The sequence below is a fragment of the Macrotis lagotis genome, chromosome 8, assembly GCF_037893015.1.
Source record: "Macrotis lagotis isolate mMagLag1 chromosome 8, bilby.v1.9.chrom.fasta, whole genome shotgun sequence".
Taxonomy (NCBI): domain Eukaryota; kingdom Metazoa; phylum Chordata; class Mammalia; order Peramelemorphia; family Peramelidae; genus Macrotis; species Macrotis lagotis.
Window position 1 is genome coordinate 85,693,184 of NC_133665.1, and position 19,901 is coordinate 85,713,084.

The 19,901-nt window shown below is 34.9% G+C and overlaps 1 protein-coding gene across 5 annotated transcripts in view; it reads left to right on the forward strand.

The window, feature by feature from the left end:
- ADAMTSL1 (ADAMTS like 1) overlaps positions 1 to 19,901 on the forward strand; it is a 1,134,116-nt gene that overhangs the window by 765,482 nt on the left and 348,733 nt on the right. For all 5 annotated transcript variants that reach the window (XM_074197566.1, XM_074197568.1, XM_074197565.1 and 2 more), the window contains one exon: positions 5,384 to 5,511. In XM_074197566.1, the coding sequence (XP_074053667.1) occupies positions 5,384 to 5,511 (128 nt within the window). The remainder of the gene's footprint in view (positions 1 to 5,383; positions 5,512 to 19,901) is intronic.

Consider the following 19,901-nt stretch of genomic DNA (forward strand, 5'->3'; position numbering starts at 1 on the left):
ATAATAATTGTAAATTGTTTAGCACATGCCTGGCATGTATTAAGTGTTTAATGATCCTTTCCTTCTTTTCTCTTTCCCTTCCATCCTTCCATCCTTTCTTCCCTCTTTCCTTTCTTTCTTCCTTCCTTCAATTGCAAATATGCCAGTTGATGACTTGCTTTCACAATGTACCCAGCCCAACCTCCTTTTTTGCTCATCCATTTCTTGGAAAGAATTCTTTATTCTACTTCCCCTTGACTCTTCCTAATCAACTGCAAACTGTGTCCATCCAGAGCTTCTCCCAGGATTCTCAAGGTAATCTTTCAGTTCATTTCTCTTCAGAGATTGCAGTGTTCTTTGATGCATAGACAGAAGTATAACGACAATCCATAGCCATAAAACTCAAACGCAAAAATATAGATTCATTCAATTCACTAAGCAAATATTTATTAACAAACCCAAATTTACAAAATCTTATTAGATTTTGTAATAGCTCTTACTTTTGTCTCCTAGTTAAAAACTCTTAATTCTGTACAACTTGAATTATTATTGTTTTATTGAAAATAACTTGGGTTTCTAAGGATTATACACATTTTCCTCACAACTTCTCTGGTCAATCATCAGGACAAGTAGGACTAGCCCCATTTTACAGATGGATATGAGAAGCAAAATGACTATCCCATGGTCACAGACCAGTCTGAACTTGTCTGATTTGGCATTACAGATTTAATCTGTAAAATGGAGTTTTACTAGATTATCTCCAAGATCCTTTATAACTTTTGATCAATAATCCAAGGCTACCCCTTCCCCAATTATATCATGCTGCCTTATTCCCAACCTCTCCCACCTCTGACTCCTCTGGTACAAAATTGGAATGTGTGTTTGAGTGTGTGTGTGTGTGTGTATATATATATATATATATACATATATATATGTTTGTATATATGTGTGTATATATACATGTGTATCTGTAAATGCCATTATGCTATATGTATAAATGTGCACGTGTATGTTAATATTCATGTGTGCCCACTGTAGACATGTGTTTTTATATATTTATTTGTATTATAACCATATACATTTTTCTCTATGTACTCCTCATATTTGTGGGCACATAATTAATTCTACACTAATTTATTCCTTAATCTTCCTTCTTCCTACAGTATCTTGCAAATGGGCTTCATAGCCTGCTCAAGCCCTAATGAACAAGACTTCTGTGCAGAGATCTGTACATATGAGGTCAATCTGAGGCTAAGAGTATATTGAGCAGTGAGAAAGAGGGAAAATATTGCTTCATATGATTACTCAAAAGGCTTTAAATACTTGTAACTGTCGGGCCTGGAGCTGTTCACCTGAGATTTCATTTCTGCAATTGGCCCTGAGACTACAGAACAAAACTGTAGGATTAAAGTTGCATTTAGATAAACCAGTAATGGCAAGAAAAGGAAACCACCCCAACATTGCAGGAGTGAAGGCAACTCCTTCTATCCATGGAAGAGATAAAATGAATCATGACTTAAGATTGTATTCTAGGCAATTGGCATTAGAGAAGCCTATTGGTTTGAGGTTGAGAGAAGATTCTCTTGACAAGCCTTCAGTACATTTATAAGGCAGAGTATATGGTAGATTGAGGACAGGAAGTACTTGTAATTCCAATGGTCAGTTTGACTGGTCCATAGATCTAGAAAGATTTAGATCTTTGCTTATATTGATCTAACTGGAACAGCTCCAAGGTAGTGATTTTTCTTCCAGAAAAATTAGGTACCAAATTAGAAATCTCTCCACCTTCACCCCCAAGGAGAATGTCAGATTTCTTCTTCTTCTTCTTCTTCTTCTTCTTCTTCTTCTTCTTCTTCTTCTTCTTCTTCTTCTTCTTCTTCTTCTTCTTCTTCTCCTCCTCCTCCTCCTCCTCCTCCTCCTCCTCCTCCTCCTCCTCCTCCTCCTTCTCCTTTCTTCTTCTTCTCTTCCTCCTTCTTCTTCTTCTCCTTCTTTTTCTTCTTCTTCTCCTCCTTCTTCTTCTCCTTCTCCTTCATCTCCTTCTCCTTCTCCTTCAGCACATTTCTTCAACCATCTTTTAAATTCATTTAGCATTTAGCACAATGCTGAGAATGAGAACATAATAGGCACTTATTAAATGGTCTATCCAATTGAATTACCTTGAACCATGGATAAACCCATCCCCTCTGAAATGAACTTCAAAAATATATGAGTCAAAAAGGAGTGCCATTATTCCATAATATTACCATCATGTTAAAAAAATAATCTGATGAAACAAGCCCAGGTTATTAATAATAGGCTTATCCTCACAAGGTAGATCTAGGTTTTAGATTCAGTTTTGCCTCTTTTTTTGATGTTACCATCTGATGAAATATCATCCAACATAAAATAAAGTCAGTGTCTGTTTTTTTCTTTAGGTAGATGTTGATATCTAAAGACCATCATCTTATCTGGTACTCACTGAAATTTCCAACAGAGCCAGGGATAATCTCTTTATCACTCTATTTTTAAGGCATTGTTGATCTTGGTTCAGAGGCATTCAGATTAATAATATCCATTAGAACAATGGAGAAGAAAGCTTAAAGCACACTAGCAAAGCAGCCAAGAGAATTGAGGGTGTTTAGGCATTGTGATTATTGGCCATTGCTTTTCAAAAGTGGCCTCTAATTCACCCCTGTTTTTAGCTGACTTGGTTTCATTCACTAGGTGAAAACGGGAGATCACATTTTTGTTAATTTATTATCAAGTAAATAGGTGTTCACATGCTAAAGTTTTAAAGTAATAAACAAGTCCTAACTGGATTAGGCATGTTATGTGCTTATACTGAGGGCCCTCTTAAAAAAGGCAATAAACAAACGTTAGATTTTAAATGGCCTTAAAGGCATTGCAAGGATATCATTCTTGATTGTAGATGCTGAGTTCTGGCAGAGTTAAAGAAGAGGAAAATCACTTTACTTTCCTTAACATTAAACATGGATTCAGTTGAAATGAATTATGTTTATTCCACTTGTTAAAAGAAAACTTGGAGTTTGTTCCAGTTTGAGACCACATGCTTTCTGGGAATATATGTCTTATAACAAATCTTGGAATGCAAATAGCAGGCACATGCGCCTCCGCTGGGTAGATGTGCAGAGGCGTTCACAGGGACGTGGCCCCTCGATGGGTCTGCTTCCTTGTGCCTCTCTTGGCATCGGTGATGAGGTAAGCGTGGTTAGTCATGGAAGCAACACCTTGGACCCCTTATTAACAGCTCCTCAAATGAGACATGTGACCAGGAGAGGGGAAAAAGGTCAACACAGAGTTTGAAACCATTTGTTTCTCTACAAAAACACAATAACAGTCACATATTTTCATTTTTCAAAAATCTTATCCAGAGAGCAGCCAGCTGGAATAACCTTAATAAACTGGCTTTCTGGGCCTCTTATCTCACATGTAAATGCTAATAAGATTGCATCTGGGGATGGAGTACAGCTGTGAATGTTGCATATTTGATTTTTTGCAGCTGTAGGGACTGGATATAGTCATAGCTTATAATCACTGATCTTGCTCACTTTAATCACTTCATTTATCCTAGCAATTATAGAGGCTGATTCAAATTTCAGTTGTATTTTATTTGAACAAAATAAGGGGAAATTGCATTTAGTAAATTTGTATTTGTTACATATGCAATAAGTGGATCAAACATCATTTCCAAAACTGCCTAATCTTCCTACCAATCTTGCACAGAAAATCAATCCATTGGATTTAAATTTAGCAAAAGTCAGGTTAGAGAGTGACATACAGTATTGTGATATTCAATGGACTTTAAATATTGGGCATTTATGTAGGAAGCATGTAAAGGAAACATTTGTGAATGTGTACTCTTATGGAAAAGGGGTAAGTCAGTCTAATAGTTGTTTAATTCTTCTTTCCCCACCCTCCTATTTAATTGAGCCCTGAAAAAACAGTGCTCCATATTGCTGTGATTAGAGATTGATTTTGTCAAGCCTATAAAACAGGCATCAAGGCTCTATAAATATTTTCTTCTGTAAGGAAGGGCTTTTTGTGTGGCAGATGTGATTCTGTTACCTATGCCATTTTGTATTTTATAGAAACTGGAAATTACAGTCTGGTCACATCACCAAACAAATTTGGCATTTTATGTATTTGGAAAGTTCCATACCAGAAAAAAGCCAGTAAGCCCTGTGGTAGAATAGAAAGTGCAATGACTTTTGAGATAACTATGGAGCATAATGCATAGAGAACTGTGAGTCAAGAGAGATATGAATTTGAATCTTGCCTCAGGAACTTATAGCTCTGTTTTGCTGGGCAAGTCTCTACACCTTGCTCTGGCTGATTTTCCTCATCTGTAAAATGAGTAGGATTTAGACTCAATGAGTTCCTTTTAACTTTACATCTTTTGACCTGGATTTCAATCCTGCAACTGTCTGAGTCCTAGTTTCCTTTCTGTAAAATAAGGATACACTAATGATGTACTGGAGGGGAAAAAACATGAGTTCAAATGTCACATCTAGATGAGTGACCAAGGAAGTACATGTCAATGAACCTCTCCAATACTCCAAAAAAACTCTATAAAATTGTAACTTACAGAGAAGCTATCAATGTGTATCCATGGAGGGGCATTTCAACACTCACAGTAATGAAATCATGAGTCTAGAACCCTTCTATTCTTTTTCCCTTACTCATCCCAAATGTTACCTTCTGAGGCAAGGCAATGATAAATTTATAAATTTTAAAGTAATTTTAAAATGTGGATTATTGTTACTATGCCTGAAAACTGAGATATCTCCCTGAACTGCAACTAGATCTTAATTAATTTGCTCTATAAACCCATAATTTGGTATTTGAATAAGAAATTTAACAATTAAATTCCATTTTTAACCAGTAATTATAAGTCCCATTTCTATAGTGATTATTGCTTTTTTTACAAAATCCTCTGAGATAGTTGACTTCTTCACTATTTTATAAGTGAGAACATTGAGGCCTAGGAAATTTCAATTACTTGCTCAGTTTTCTAAAGCCAGTTAAGCTGCAGATCAAAACTTAAAGTAGTATTCTGATATTATTCGTAAAGGAGGTTGTAGACTGTAAATTCATCCATCCCATGAATTTTTATCTATAGGAAAAGCACAGTACAACTCTCACAGATTTTATAAAAGTATTGAATTTTTTTAATAAATCTGGACACTGGAAACTTATGTACAAGTCCAGTGACATGTGTTAATCCTCTAGTAATTACTGCACATATACTACCTTGTAACATGTTCTGCATGCTATAAAAGTGTCTCCTAATTCTAAAGTAAATTTATAAACTATGTTTTAGGATGGGTTTGAAGATGCTTAATGTTTGAAAGCACTTTGACAAGAGTTGGGACACACACCATTGAAAATATTATATCTCTTTCAGAGTTCCAGGACAGCTCGATCTGAAGAAGACCGAGATACATTGTGGGATGCCTGGGGTCCATGGAGTGAATGCTCTCGAACTTGTGGAGGAGGGGCCTCCTATTCACTGAGACGCTGCCTTAGCAGCAAGTAAGTGAAGCACATAATTTTCTTTGGGGCTTTGGAAAGAGTAAACTAAGTTTGGTACATATTTTGAAATAGCTGCTTTAAATATTTTTTTAACCTCCAGGTACTTTTCCTTTTTCTTTGATCTCTTTGGGATACAAACCTAGCAGTGGTATTACTAGGTCAAAGGTATGCTCAGTTTTATAGCTCTTTGGTTATAGTTCCAAATTGTTCTCCAGAAAGGTTAGACTAGTTCACAACCCCAACAGCAGTTTATTAGTGGATCCAACATATCCTCTAACATTTTTTAATTTCTAATAGGTGCAAAGTGGTATCTCAGAGTTGTTTTAATTTACATCTCTATAATGAATAGCAATTTAGAGTATTTTTCATATGGCTATAAGAGAGTTTTGATTTCTTTTTCTGAAAACTATTTTAATCATATATCACTGGGAAAAGATTGTTATATTTATAAATCTGACTCCATTCCTTATATATTTGAGAAATCAAAGAAACTTGCCATAAAATTTTTTGGTATTACTTCATTGTTTGAAGTACCTTTTACCAAAACATTTCCCTGATTAGCAACTTTTGTTGTTTTTCAGTCTTTTTTTCAGTTGTGTCTGACTCTTTATGACGCCATTTCAGTCTTTTTTTCAGTTGTGTCTGACTCTTTATGATGTCATTTGGGATCTTCTTGGCAAAGATACTGGAGTGGTTTGCCTTTTCCTTCTGCAGGCTCACTTTACAGATGAGAAGTTAAGTTAAATAGAGTTAAATGACTTTCCTAGGGTCACACAGTAAGTGTTTGACACAGATTTTAACTCATAAAGAAGAGTCTTCCTGATTCCAGGCCAGGTTTTCTATTAACTGTGATACTCAGTGCCCAATCACCTCTATTAATTAGGTCAATTTTTGTTTTTGCTTTTTCTGAGATCATGACTGCTGCTCCCCATGATTTTTTTTTACTTTAGTTTAAGCATAGTAAACTGTTCTAGTCTACTGTGTTCCTTATTTTAAATCTGCCTGTGTGACTTTCTGTTTCAAATGTTTCTTATAACTAACATATTGTTACATTCTTATTTCTAATCAATTCTTCTATTTCCATTTCATGAGTAAGTTCATCATAGTCACAATTGTGTTTACATTTCCCTCCATCTTTTTTCTCCTGTTTCTCTCATCTCTCTCTCGCTCTCTCTCTCTCTCTCTCTCTCTCTCTCTCTCTCTCTCTTTCTCTCTCTACCCTTAATCCCTTCTCAAAAATCTGTTCTACTTATGACCACTCCCTCCCCTTTATCTTCCATCTGCCCTCCCTTTTATCACCTCCCCTTTCTCTTATGAGCAGTTAGGTGACACAGTGGGTAGACTGCTAATTGTGTGACCCTGGACAAGTCACTTGACCCTATTTGTCTGTTTCCTCATCTATAAAATGATCTGGAGAAGAAAATGGCAAATTTCTCCAGTATCTTTGCCAAGAAAGCCCCAAATGGGGTCATGGTGTGATGGAAATGAATGAACAACAATCCTTCTCTTATTCCATTCCCCTTCTGCTTTTCTATTAATTAATGTGCTTGGATCATACAAACCAATTTGTCCCATTTCCAGAGACAGAAAAGACACAATTAGAGGAAGGTCTCTGAATAAATAATAGGATTTTCTGTTCTCTGTGGTGCTTATGTATTGTATTACATGAAAATGGTTCATCAAGAGACATTTATTACTTAAATAAAGTAGGGGGGGAAAAGAACTTACTTTATGCCAAGCAAAGGTTAAGACAAATAATAGTCTACCCTCAAGGAACTCCTATTCAAATGGAGAGTCAGCAAGCAAATAACTTAGAATATACTTAGTACACACTTAAACATGTTCATCATATACAGTGGGTTGCAAAAGTCTTAGTGCCATTTTATGTTTTAATTAAAATAAGCTTTATATTTATTTTGTGACATCCTGTATATAGAGCAGATGAAAGATAATCTCACAGGGGAAGGCAGTAGGAAGAAATTTAATTTTCCTAAATCATAATTACATACACACACAGAGCCATTTTTATTAAATTTGCAATGAATATGCACTCAGTAATAGAGTATGACTATGTCTTTCAAGGATCAACCAAATAAGCTTGGAGAAGGCATCACCAGAAGAATGGCCACTTGCTAATTAGGATTATTGGCCACATCAACTCACTAAGATTGTGTACTGAGGCATGGAGGGATGGAATTCTGCACCAAAATAGGGAATACTCTCTCCTATTACAGAGGCTTAAAGTGTTTAGGGTAATGGTTGGAGGGCAGGATTGTTTTCACCAATCAAAAAAAATAGTCATTTGTTCTTATATTAATCCTAAAGGAGTAAATTTCTAATTAATAATATAATTATCATTTTAGTATTTTAGTATGTCATGTGTAGAGAACTAACATGATTTAGTCGATGGTATTCTAGAATCAGAATCGGGAAGGAGGTGGCAGAGGGATTGAAGGACTGATCCTCCTTTGAAGTTTTTGACATTAACCAGCTGTGGTGCCCCAGGCAAGTTACTGAATCTCTCTGAGTCTCCATTGCCTCATCAGAAAAATAGAGGCAATACCACCCAGAGTTATAGTCTTCCTCACAGGGTGGTTGTGAGATTCCTAAGAGACAATGTTTGAGAAACATTTTGTAAACTTTAAAATATCATATAAATGTCAGTTATTATTACCATTGTTTGTCAATATAATCATTTAAACAATTGTAACAGCAATGATAGTAATAATGCATGAATAGCATTGTGTGTTAATATGTATCTCCAAAAAGTACCAGGTGTTTTTCAGAAAAACCAAAAGGGAAGGGGAAGGTGAAGAGCAAAGAGGAAAGGGAAAAGAAGAGAAAGGGGAAGGGGAAGAGTAAGAAAAAGAGGGAAGACGAAAGGAAAGGGAAAGGGAAAGGAAAGATAAAGTGGAAAGGGAAATGGGAATGGAAAGCCGAAAGAGAAAAGGAGAAAAAGGAATCTTGACTTTAACTAAGATTTGGAAAGGTTGAATATTGGTTCTATAGTCAGAATGCAGATGAGAGATGAAGAATCAACACCATGGATTAGTGGAAGCAAGCCTTAGGATTTAATGAGGGGAAAAAACTTCCTTACCATAGTGATTACCACACTTTTTAAATTGTGTAATCTATTTCTATAGCTATCATCAAACCATTAAATTAGAATTGCTAGAATATTCTTTTTCCAATAAAATATCATTTGACAATGGAAAGTACTTCTTATAATTAATCCAGGTATGATTAAAATCATTAGGAATAATAAAACATGAAATAGAACAAATTAAAAGTCTTCCCTAATTGTCCTAGATTTAAATTTGTCATGATCCATCATCCAGAAAATATCTATCCTGCTTTTACCCTGTTTGAACACATCCCAAGAGTCACATATTGTGTCTCTTATCATCACATCTAAGACATTCTACTTGATGACTGGAATGTTCCTAAACAAAGACTGCCTAGAAGATGAAGAGACTGGAAACCATGCAATAGGAGAACTGATTCAAGGAAATGGTGATGCCCTGTCTGCAGAAGTAAAACTTAGAAGAAACTTTTCAACAATTCAATTCAAGGGAAAATTTACTAAGCACCTGATTTACATTGAGACATGATACCTGACTTTTGGCATTTGAAGGGTCATCATATAGGAAAAAATGGGTCTTTTCTTATAAAACAATGAGTAGAAGTTTCTGAGAAGCAGATGTGAATGAAATTCCTATTAATTAGAGCTATCCAAAAATAGAATAGGCTCCCTGGAGATGTGATGATTTCCCCAATGCTAGAGATCTTAAAGCAAATGACCATATGACCATATAAGGAAGGTGTGGATACTAACTCCCTTCATAATTCATTTATTTGCTTCCTTTTGGGTATATAGTTTCCTAAGTTTGTAATGTTTGATTGTACATAGTGGTAACACTGTAAGGCTTACTTAACAGTATCACACTGAAAAGACCTATATGGGAAATCTCAATAGTTTTTTTGGTCTGGTATCTTTAGACTGACATCCACCAATGATCTGTGAAGAAAAAAACCAAAATATGTCTCGTGAAACTAATAAGAAATGCATGAATTCCCATCTGTTCCCTGAAGAAAACTTTTGGTGACACGAATGTTATTGTTGGTTGAGCCTGTCAATTGAGATGAGAAACTAATAGGGAATTGAAGAATAAATGAAAACCTCAAATAAAATCTTCTTACTTAGCCAAGAAACAAATATTTCTGCTATTGGTAACTGAGTGGCATTTTGATCACTTAGCACATTGTCACCACAGCCAAAAAAAAATCATCACCCTATGATGATGAGACTTTGGGTAATTAACTAATTTGTACCTCAAAGAGGAGACTGTCTATTGCCAGGACTAAACTTGGACCTTTGCAACATGGCAGAATGTAGTCAGAGCTTGTGTTCCATTGGTATAAGTTTCAAGAATCCAAGGCATGGCAATAAGAGGATCAAAATTCCAGTTGACTAGATCTAAGTACAATAGGAAAAACTGGCAAATCTAAATAGCTGTAGTTCGTTATCCCAGATGACTTGCAAAGGAAAAGTGGAATAAGAATGACTTGAAAAAAAGGAATATATAGAGTAATTATAAAATGAAACTGGAAGATAAGTGATGGGTAGTATACTGAACTGGTTCCCTCGAAATGTTAAACAAGCTAAATGGAAAAACTTTAGATTGATTAAATCCACTGTAGAGTACACATGGACATAAAAACACTGGTGAAATGGATATCCACTCCCTTAAGACAATACAGACATTTCAAAGTAAATTAAGACTCCAGTCTTCAGGCTTTTAAAAATATGTTCTTTTAGAAAGAGCCTGAGAATAGTGGAATTAAGAGTCAAACCAGTTTGAATTGTAGTTTTGCTCCTTACTTAGGTACCATTTTGTCTGCCAGCAAATCACTTGCCCTTGCTAAACTTTTTCCCTATTTGTAAAATAAAAGTGTTGAATTTGAGCTCCAAGTTCTAATCTGCAACTCTCTTCTCAGTTGATCTCCCATAATAATAAAGGAGTAAAAGTGTCAGTAATAATACATTTGTAGAAAATATGTCCTTCAATGTGCATAAAATTAAATCAAGTGCTTTTAGTAACTTGCTGGACAGGTAATTCAAAGCAAAAGGGGAAAAAGATACTGACCCACCTATCTTTTCAAATTTTCTGGAGTAAATATAGCTTCCCATGTGACATTTTCAAATCTGGCAAAAATCAGAAAAATGATTAACTTGTGTATTTCTTTCTCTGGAAAGTCTATGTTTATTATAATATCCACAGACTTTTGTTATACTTTTTAAATTCTAGTAAAACTTCCAATATAGTTAAACTTCAATGCAATATGTAATCAAAATGAAATGTAATTTTTTAATCTATAGAAATTCATCCATGCTATATAAATTCAATTCTAGAAAGTACACTGGTTTCTAGATTGTTGAAATATGCCCCCTCTCACACAAAAAATGACATTGACAATTGCTTGTCAATAGGAGTTTCATTTATACTGAATCTACCTCATTATCTGACCCCCTGGAGATCAATGGCCTACACAGTGAGACAGCTGGCCTAGGATAAAATAGAGTCAGAGTGTAGCTAAGCAGCCCTTATAGGAATAGGGCCTGCATATTTGACCTCATTATCATCATGCTTTCTAATTAAGTAAACCTGCCAGCTACAGATAATTAAGGAGCAATAGAAAACAATCTTTTTATTTCTGAAGGCATATGAAAATCCTTTTGCCATTCCATAGCATCCTCAACAAATAAAGGAAAGAAATAAGCATTTTAAAGCATCTATCATGTGACATGAAATATTATCACAATAACCCTAGAAGGTAGGTTATATCCCTATTTTACAACTGAGGAAACTGAGGCAGGCAAAGGTGATTTGCTCAGGATCACACAGCTAGTAATTGTTTGAGGCCAGATTTGAGCTCAAGGCTGACTCCCATCTATCTACTTTATCTACTGCATTTTAGTAAATCTATTGAATTAGTAAATTTAGGAAATATCTTTATTTCTATTATTTCATCAACAAAGATTTACTTTTCAGGGGTAGAGGTCACAACTACTTCATAACTGAATTAATATACAGTTTTCATGAGGTGATGACAAAAAATGCATCATCAGTCTTCCTGAAATTAGCTAGATTCTTCCTGACATTTCTAAACCTGAGGTGAATTTGATTGGAGAACAAATGGATAAACTATTGTGCACTACTACATCATGTAATGGTTATGGGCATGTGGTCCATAGTTTGGCTTCTCATATGCCTGGCTGATAGTTAACACAGTAGAAATAATGCTGCTGGCAACCTGTGGTCTGGAGATCTGGGTTGACAAGCAAGTTCTATGACCATGGGCCAATCAAAAATCTCAGATTTATCTCTTAGAGTCTCAATTATTTTATTTATAAAATAAAGATAATAGTGATATTAGCTCTTACCTTACAAAGTTGTTACACAGAACATGTAACATGGAACATGTCTTTGGAAACATAAAAATAAATAACAATGGATCTTTAGTGAAAAATTGTCCTACTATGTAAAAACTTCTAGAGAAAGGTTCTTCACCTAGGTTCCATGAATGTTTTTATGTTTTGATAATTGTATTTCAATATAATTAGTTTCTTTTGTTACCCTATTCATATATATGTGTATATGTATATTATATGTATCATATATAACATATATATTTAAGAACATTATTCTGAGAACAGCTAGGTGGCATAGTGGATAGAGCACTAGCCTTGGAGTCAGGAGTACCTGGGTTCAAATCTGACCTTAGACACTTAGTAATTACCTAGCCGTGTGGCCTTGGGCAAGCCACTTAACCCCATTTCCTTGAAAAATCCAAAAAAAAAAAGAATCCATCACACACACACACACAGACACACACACACACACACACACACACACACACACACATACAAACATTAATTATGAAGTCTTGATTGTACTCTATTGGAAAAATCTAAGGTTACATTTGCACTGGGACAAAACCTAGGGAAAATATAATGAAGAAATCCTGTTTTGACAGAATTAGAATTCATTTAAAAATTTAGCATGTTATGACATTTTCAAAAGAATCTGTCCAATTTCTCTATTATGCATAAAAATATAAAGTTATAACCATATGCCTACACTATTGATACCTCAGTCATATTCCTCCATTTCTTCTCATGAAACTCACAAATAAGAAAGTGTTTTGGTTTTTGTTTTATTAATGTACCTTAATTTGCTCTGTGGCAGCTAGGTGACAGTAGATGGAGTGATAGACCTGGAGTCAGGAAGACTCATCTTCATGAGTTCAAATCTCACCTCAGAAAATTCTTAATTGTGTGATCCTGGAAAAGTTACTTAACTCTGCTTGGCCTCAGCTTCTCATCTATAAAATGAGAAGCAAATGGCAAATCACTTTAATATTTCTGCCATGAAAACCACAAGTGGGGATCACAGTGAGTCAGACACATGAAAAACAAACACGGAGTAATGCATATATAAGCATAATGAGCATTAGTGTATTACAGTAGTGTTTAAAGTAATAATATATTGGGATTATCAAGCAGTGATAACTGCAGCATACCCCCTTTAAAATGTAGATCATTAACGAGTTTCTTGCTACAAACCCAGCCTTTTATATTTAACGTTTCAAAACCAGAAAATAATGCTATATGCATGTCTTCTGTGGTTTCATATATTCTTAGTTTTCTTATATTCAACTCGACATTATCAAATCATAACATATTTCTATGGCAAATTTATAATGTGCAGACATCCTACATCCATCCCCTTGCACAGCCCCTATTTCTGCTTCTCATCCATGCATTTATAAGATATCTTTCAGCAAATGACATCCAGATATCTTACCCTCTAGAGAAACCACTAGATGATAAGGATGAATTGGCACAATTCCAATTTTAAAGTTAGGGAAACTTATACATTTTTGTAAATTTCTAAACCTGAGGTGAATTTGATTGGAGAACAAATGGATAAACTATTGTGCACTACTACATCATGTAATGGTTATGGGCATGTGGTCCATAGTTTGGCTTCTCATATGCCTGCCTAAAAATAAAACAGAGTTTAGCCTACTTTCCCACAAAATAATATTTCTTTATAAAAGTAGACCCCTTTGTTAAAAATAATTCAGGAAAAACATTAACATTATAAATCAATGTATTTTTCCAAGGGAAATTAAAACAAGATTAACGATTAATATCAAGGTACTGTTTTGTAAGGATATTTTTAATGGGAGAATGCCCCTTCCCACACACATCAGATTCCTTAACAATGATTGGCACATAGTAGGAACTCAATAAGCGCTTGTGGTTGGCTGACACAACAGACTTATTTAAAAATACCACTCATTAGGTATGACCATTCAACCATTCCCTAATCCAGCAAAATGATTAAGTAGGCATGTTTATTGAGTACCTGTGTATGTAGAGCACCATAATCCAAGAGAAGGCAATAAATAAGACATGGTTCCAGCTCCCAAGCTACATACAGTCAATAGTATAATTCCTACAGAAGAAAAGTCATTCACAATCCACTATTATAGAGCAGTCCTGCAACTGCCTTTGGTCTCCTATAATGAAATTGTTCTGTATCTCAGTTTGAGACCCCCATGTTCTAATCAATTTTAAATGTTTTTAAGTCCTACTCAAATCGTAGAATATTGTAGTCTCCTAAAGGAGAAGCCATAATCACTCAAAAAAGATTTGGTTTAAGCATCCATGCAGGAGAGACCAAGTTAAGGAAGAATGTCTTTTGCCCAGATTATTGACATACAGTGTGATAGAAAACCTATAGATCTTGTCCTTTGAGATGTATATGTAGAATAGATAGAATCAACTGATTAACCTACAAGTATATAATAAGCATCTATTACATGTCAGATTATGTGTTAGCACAACTGGAAGAGTTAAATTTGGAATTTAATAGTAGGAGGAGAAGAAGGAGGAAGAAGAGATAGATTATATTTCCTTAAGAAAATTATAAGATGTATCTCTCCAAACTTCTCTCAGAAGAAAAAACCCATCTTTATAATACCAATATTTTGTTGGTGATGTTATATGACAGTGAGACATGGAGGAAAACAAGTTTCCAGAGAAATGAAAATACATTTCATAAAGAAGTTATTAGAGAGGCACATGAAGAACCAATGAACTTTGAAGAATAAAAGATACCATTAGGAAAATTTATGCTAGAAATAAAAAGTAGATTGGTCACATTAGGAAAGTGGAAGATGACAGATAGACACCCTGAGTGCTGTACTGGTAACCTCATTATATTAGGTGGACAGTAAAGAAGACCTCCAGATCATGGGATGGACCTCTTTATTGAATTTATGGAATAATATTGAGCAAGAGTATCCTATGAAGAAAAGATATGGATCCATTATAGACTGTATGATTAGAGGAAATTTCCAAATCAATGAACATATATACATATAATGTGCGTATATATACATATATACTTGTACACACACACACATATATATACATACATACATACATATCTGTGATTATGTTCTGATATAGGTCCCTTCCATACATGGAGAAAGAAGGGATAGTTCAATTCTTTAAAAATTACTTAATTTCATTCATGTAATCTCTACTCCCTGTCTACTACAATCTTAGTAAGAGTTCCTCAGTAAAGAGTCTGATTTATTATGACCAAAAGCAATTCATCAGATGATAATCAGTTCCCTGGCAGTGAGCACTTACATTGATCTTGATACAGTAGATGTATTTGAAGCATTTCTAACTAGTGAGAACCTAGCATTGATTTAAAGGTACCTTTATTTATTACATTATTCATTATTTGTTTATTAATATTTATTATTAAAGGTACCTGGATTTATTAACAGACATATTTGTACTTGATTTTGTTTGCAAAGGATTTCAATGATCAGCAAGCATTTATTGAATATCTATTATGTGTTTCTGTTCTTGTGTCTGTGTTATCATATGAGATCTTTGGGCACAGAAATCACTTCACTGTTTGCATGATGATAGTTCTGCTATAAGGTGAATGAGAACTCTCTGTCTTCAAATCTACTTCATGAACCTTCCTATTCTCTTGAGATTATAATCCTGAAAATGGAATGACAGGATGCTCTGTACAAAATTTCTAATTTCTCTGGAAATCTGTTTGCTGTTTTTTTTTTAATTTTCACCTATGTATTCAGAGCACCTAACAATGGCAATAAAAGAGAAAATGTATTGATTTAAGAACTGAAGTGTCAATGCAAACTAAATCTGTGATGTTGTTGACCTTGGAAAAATATTAGCTGATGGACTATATGCTGAGCCAGAAAAGAGAAGAAAGTTATATACATTTTCTCAAGATTTTCTCCATCTCTTTGAACTTCACTTCATCTCTGATAACTAAGGAGGAGAGAAAAGCAGGTGATACAATGAATTCTTAAGCTAGTATTGGTCTTTTCTGCCTTAAAATCAATATCTAGTGAGAGGATCAATATTTGTAAGATAGTCAAAAGAAAGAATCAGAAAATCAGGGTGGGAAACTCACAGGTATCAATTGGGTCTATGACCTTGGAATAAATTACTCATCTACCATTTGTAGATGGGCTCATAATTCCAGTTTAATTCAACAGTCATATGTGACCCTGGGTAAATTACTTACTTTCTCATTAAATCTCTAAGACTATAAGCTACAGAGAAGGCATTGACCTGCCTTGCTGCAAGGAGTTCCTTGCCAGGAATTTCCTACATTGAAGAAATCATAAATTCAGTTTTCTACTAACCCCTCCTCATCAAATATGCAGTAGGTATAAAAAGACAATAATGAAATAATCCATCCCCTCAATATGCTTACATCCTAGTAAGGGGATACAGTTTGTATTAAGATAAATCAGGTAAGTTTGTGTGTGTGTGTGTGTATGTGTATACATATATAAAAGATATTTGAGTAAGGAGAAAGCATTAACAATTATAGGGATCCTGAAAGGTTTTCTTTTGGAGGTGGCATTTCAGGTCAACCTTGAAGGAAGCTAAATAGCATGATGAGGAGGGTAATGTATTCCCAACAAAAGATGAGGTGAAAGTGGGGGATGGAATGCCATCATTGTGTAAGGGACAGCAAATGAGCCAGTTTGACTCGAAGGAGAGTTTTGTAGACAGAAAATACTACACAAATGTAAGGGGGCCCTTATTTGGGGTTTTTTTTTGTTGTTGTTGTTGTTGTTTTTGTCCTCAAGGGAACAGGTTAATTCCACTAAATGTTCAATAGGCATTGCAGAAATCTCTGGAAAGACAAAGTAAAGTGAGAATGCAGACAAGTATTAATTACCAGGGTCAGCCTGGTTAATTAGTGGTGGCAAGATGTTTGGGAAAAGCACTGGTCTAGTCATCACTAAGTTGGCTCACTTCCTTGCTGCCTCCACTGTATTCATTCTGTGGCCAGAGGAATGTAAATGAAGTTTCACTTTCCAAATAACTTAATCTAGACCAGGGGAGTTGCTTTTCCTTGTGTCCCATTTCTGACTTGAGCAACCAAGAAAGATACTATATAGAAAGGCTTAATATAAACTATTCCTTATTGTAAGGTCTCATTAGGATATATGCTGAAACCAAAACAGTTCCACTATGTGGTACCATGCAAATTTCCATTACTAAGCTAGAAAAGTAGTAGCAATTTTATGAAGCATCCTTAATTTCTAGGAGTTTTAAGTTTATTCCTTCCTGTATTTTTTCCAGATGATTTAGACTACATATTAGAAAAGTCATGGTATGAGTTGAGGCTTGAAAGCCCAATAGGACTTATATCTCTTAAGTTCTTTTTCCCACAATGTAAAGGAATATGATGTCCATTTAATTAATATATTATTATATTAATCCTCTGTGTTTGGCTGAATGGACAGAACTGGGATCAGTTCAAATCTGACCTCAGACACTTATTAGCAATGTGACCATAGACAAGTCTTTTAACCTCCTTCTGCCTTATTTTCCCCATCTCTAAAATGGAGATTAATAATAGCACACAACTTAACATTGTTACTGTTTTAAAGATGAAATGAAATCATATTTGAATAAAATGCTTTTCAAACATTAAAGAGCTACATAAATGCTAGCTGTCATTCTTTCTACCAGCCAGGTCCCCAAACATATCAGGGAATTTAAGGACTATGTTTCATTTGAAACTAGTCATACATGCCCCTTAAGTGGAAGTCCTCTTTTCCTAGACACATTTTTACATGTGGATATAGAACTAGTTATGGGACTCATTTATCTTGAATTATCCTGTCAAATTGTATCTGAAGTCTTCTCTACCTTTTTAAAATCTGCAAACTGCTATTAGCTAGATTGTCTTCTTATTGTTGTTTAGTCATGTCCTTCCCTTTTTTACCCCATTTGGGGTTTTCTTGGCAAAGATACCAGAGTACTTTACCATTTCCTTCTCTAGCAGAGGCAGACAGAGTTAATGGACTGGCTCAGGATCACACTGCCAGTAAGAGTCTGAGGCCAGATTTGAACTCAGGAAGATGAATCTTCCTACTTTAGACCAGTGCACCCACTGCTCCACCTAGCTGCTCTAGCTAGCTTTATGTCGATCTCAAAACTCATACCCCCACACGCCGGAATTAAAGACTCCTCAGCCTCCATTCATATTCCTTTTACAAATTTCATTGACAAGTATCAAGGCATCATTCGTAAGGCGACACTAGTTACTTCTCAATGCAACTCATTATATTTGGGGGGAAGCTCTCTCGCTCAGGAATCTTTATCTTACATCTTGCTGAAATCTGTTTGCTCAGAGTCCCCAACTCTCATCATTGAATTCACGTTACCAACCAGCCATCAGTGACTATTTGTGCTGATGATAATAATCCCTATTTACAAGAATATTTTATACATACACATAAATGTGTATGTGTATACATATATTTATAGATAAGATATAGATTTCCCCCTCCCCTGTATTATTTAGCTGAAGTTCTGAGTCACTGGAGCAATCTGCTTAACTAGGTGATACAGGGGATAGAGAAAGAGACTTGGAGTCAGTCTGACTTCAGATACTTACTAGCTGGGTGACCCTGAGCAAGTCATTTGACTTCTGCTTGTCTCAGTTTCCTCATCTGTGACATAAGGATAATAATAGTTGCTACCTCCCATGGTTGTTATGAAGATCAAATGAGGTGATGTTAGCACAGCGCATGCTCACTAGTAGTGCTAAGTAATTGTTCCCTAATATAAATATTAGCCATACTTTGATTGTCTCTGAAGGTGAAGTGGAAACTTTCCCAGTTTCAAGGGTGAACTGTAAAAATCTTTCCAGAATGATATTCATCTGTTTCTCTGCCTTTATAGGTCCATATTTTGTATATAACTGAATATTTCTCCAAAGATTCAAGACCTATAAAGATTATCCTCAGATTAATCATTCTGACTGTAACCCTGAGCAAATCTCAACCTCTATTTACTTCATATTCCTCATCCGCAAAGTAGAAATGATGATGCTTGACCAAACTCATAAGGTTCTCATAAGGGAAAAATGTTGTAAAACTTAAAATATTGTATAAACATGAGTTATTATTATTTTTTCAGTACTTACTTAAAGTCCATCTATGTTTTAGGAAGCCTGAACTAGAAATTGAGAAGAAAGTTCTAAATTCAGCATGTAACATACATTGTATAACAACTTTCTTTTAAAAAAGAAATGAAAAGAAACAGAGAGAGAGAGAAAGGATGGAAGGAAAGAAGAGGGAAGAAGTGAGGGAGGAAGGAAGAGAAAGGAAGGAATTAGAGAGAAAGGTAGGTATTTAAAAACATTTTGCCTTCAGATGTATTCCCAATCAAAAGAGAAAGGACAGAAGAGGGAGAAAGGAAGGAAGAGAAAGAAGAAGAAAAGGAAAAGTAAGGAAGAGAAATAAAAGAAAGAAAGGAAAGGAAAAAGAGAGAAAAAGAAAGAAATGTACTTAAAAACCTTTTGTCTTCAAAGGCAAAAGAGAAAGGAAGAGAAAGAAAAAGAACAGAGGAAAGAAAGGAAGGAAGAAGGATATAACTAAATAACAATAAGAAAGAAAGAAAGAAAGAAAGAAAGAAAGAAAGAAAGAAAGAAAGAAAGAAGAAAAAAGAAATGTACTTAAAAACCTTTTGTCTTAGATATAAGTTTTCCCAATCAAAAGAGAAAGGAAGGAAGGAGAAAGGAAGGAACAAAAAAAGGGAAAAGGAAAGGAAGGAAAGAATGAAATAAAAGAAAGGAAAGAAAGAAAGAAAAAACAAAGAGAGAAAGAGAAATGTACTTAAAAATCTTTCATCTTCAGGAATTCTCTCCCAAACAAGTTTCAGGGCTAGCAGACAGATATGGGAAAGGAAGGGAAGTGTCTATGGAGAGGTGTACCAAATTGTTTCTTACTTTAAG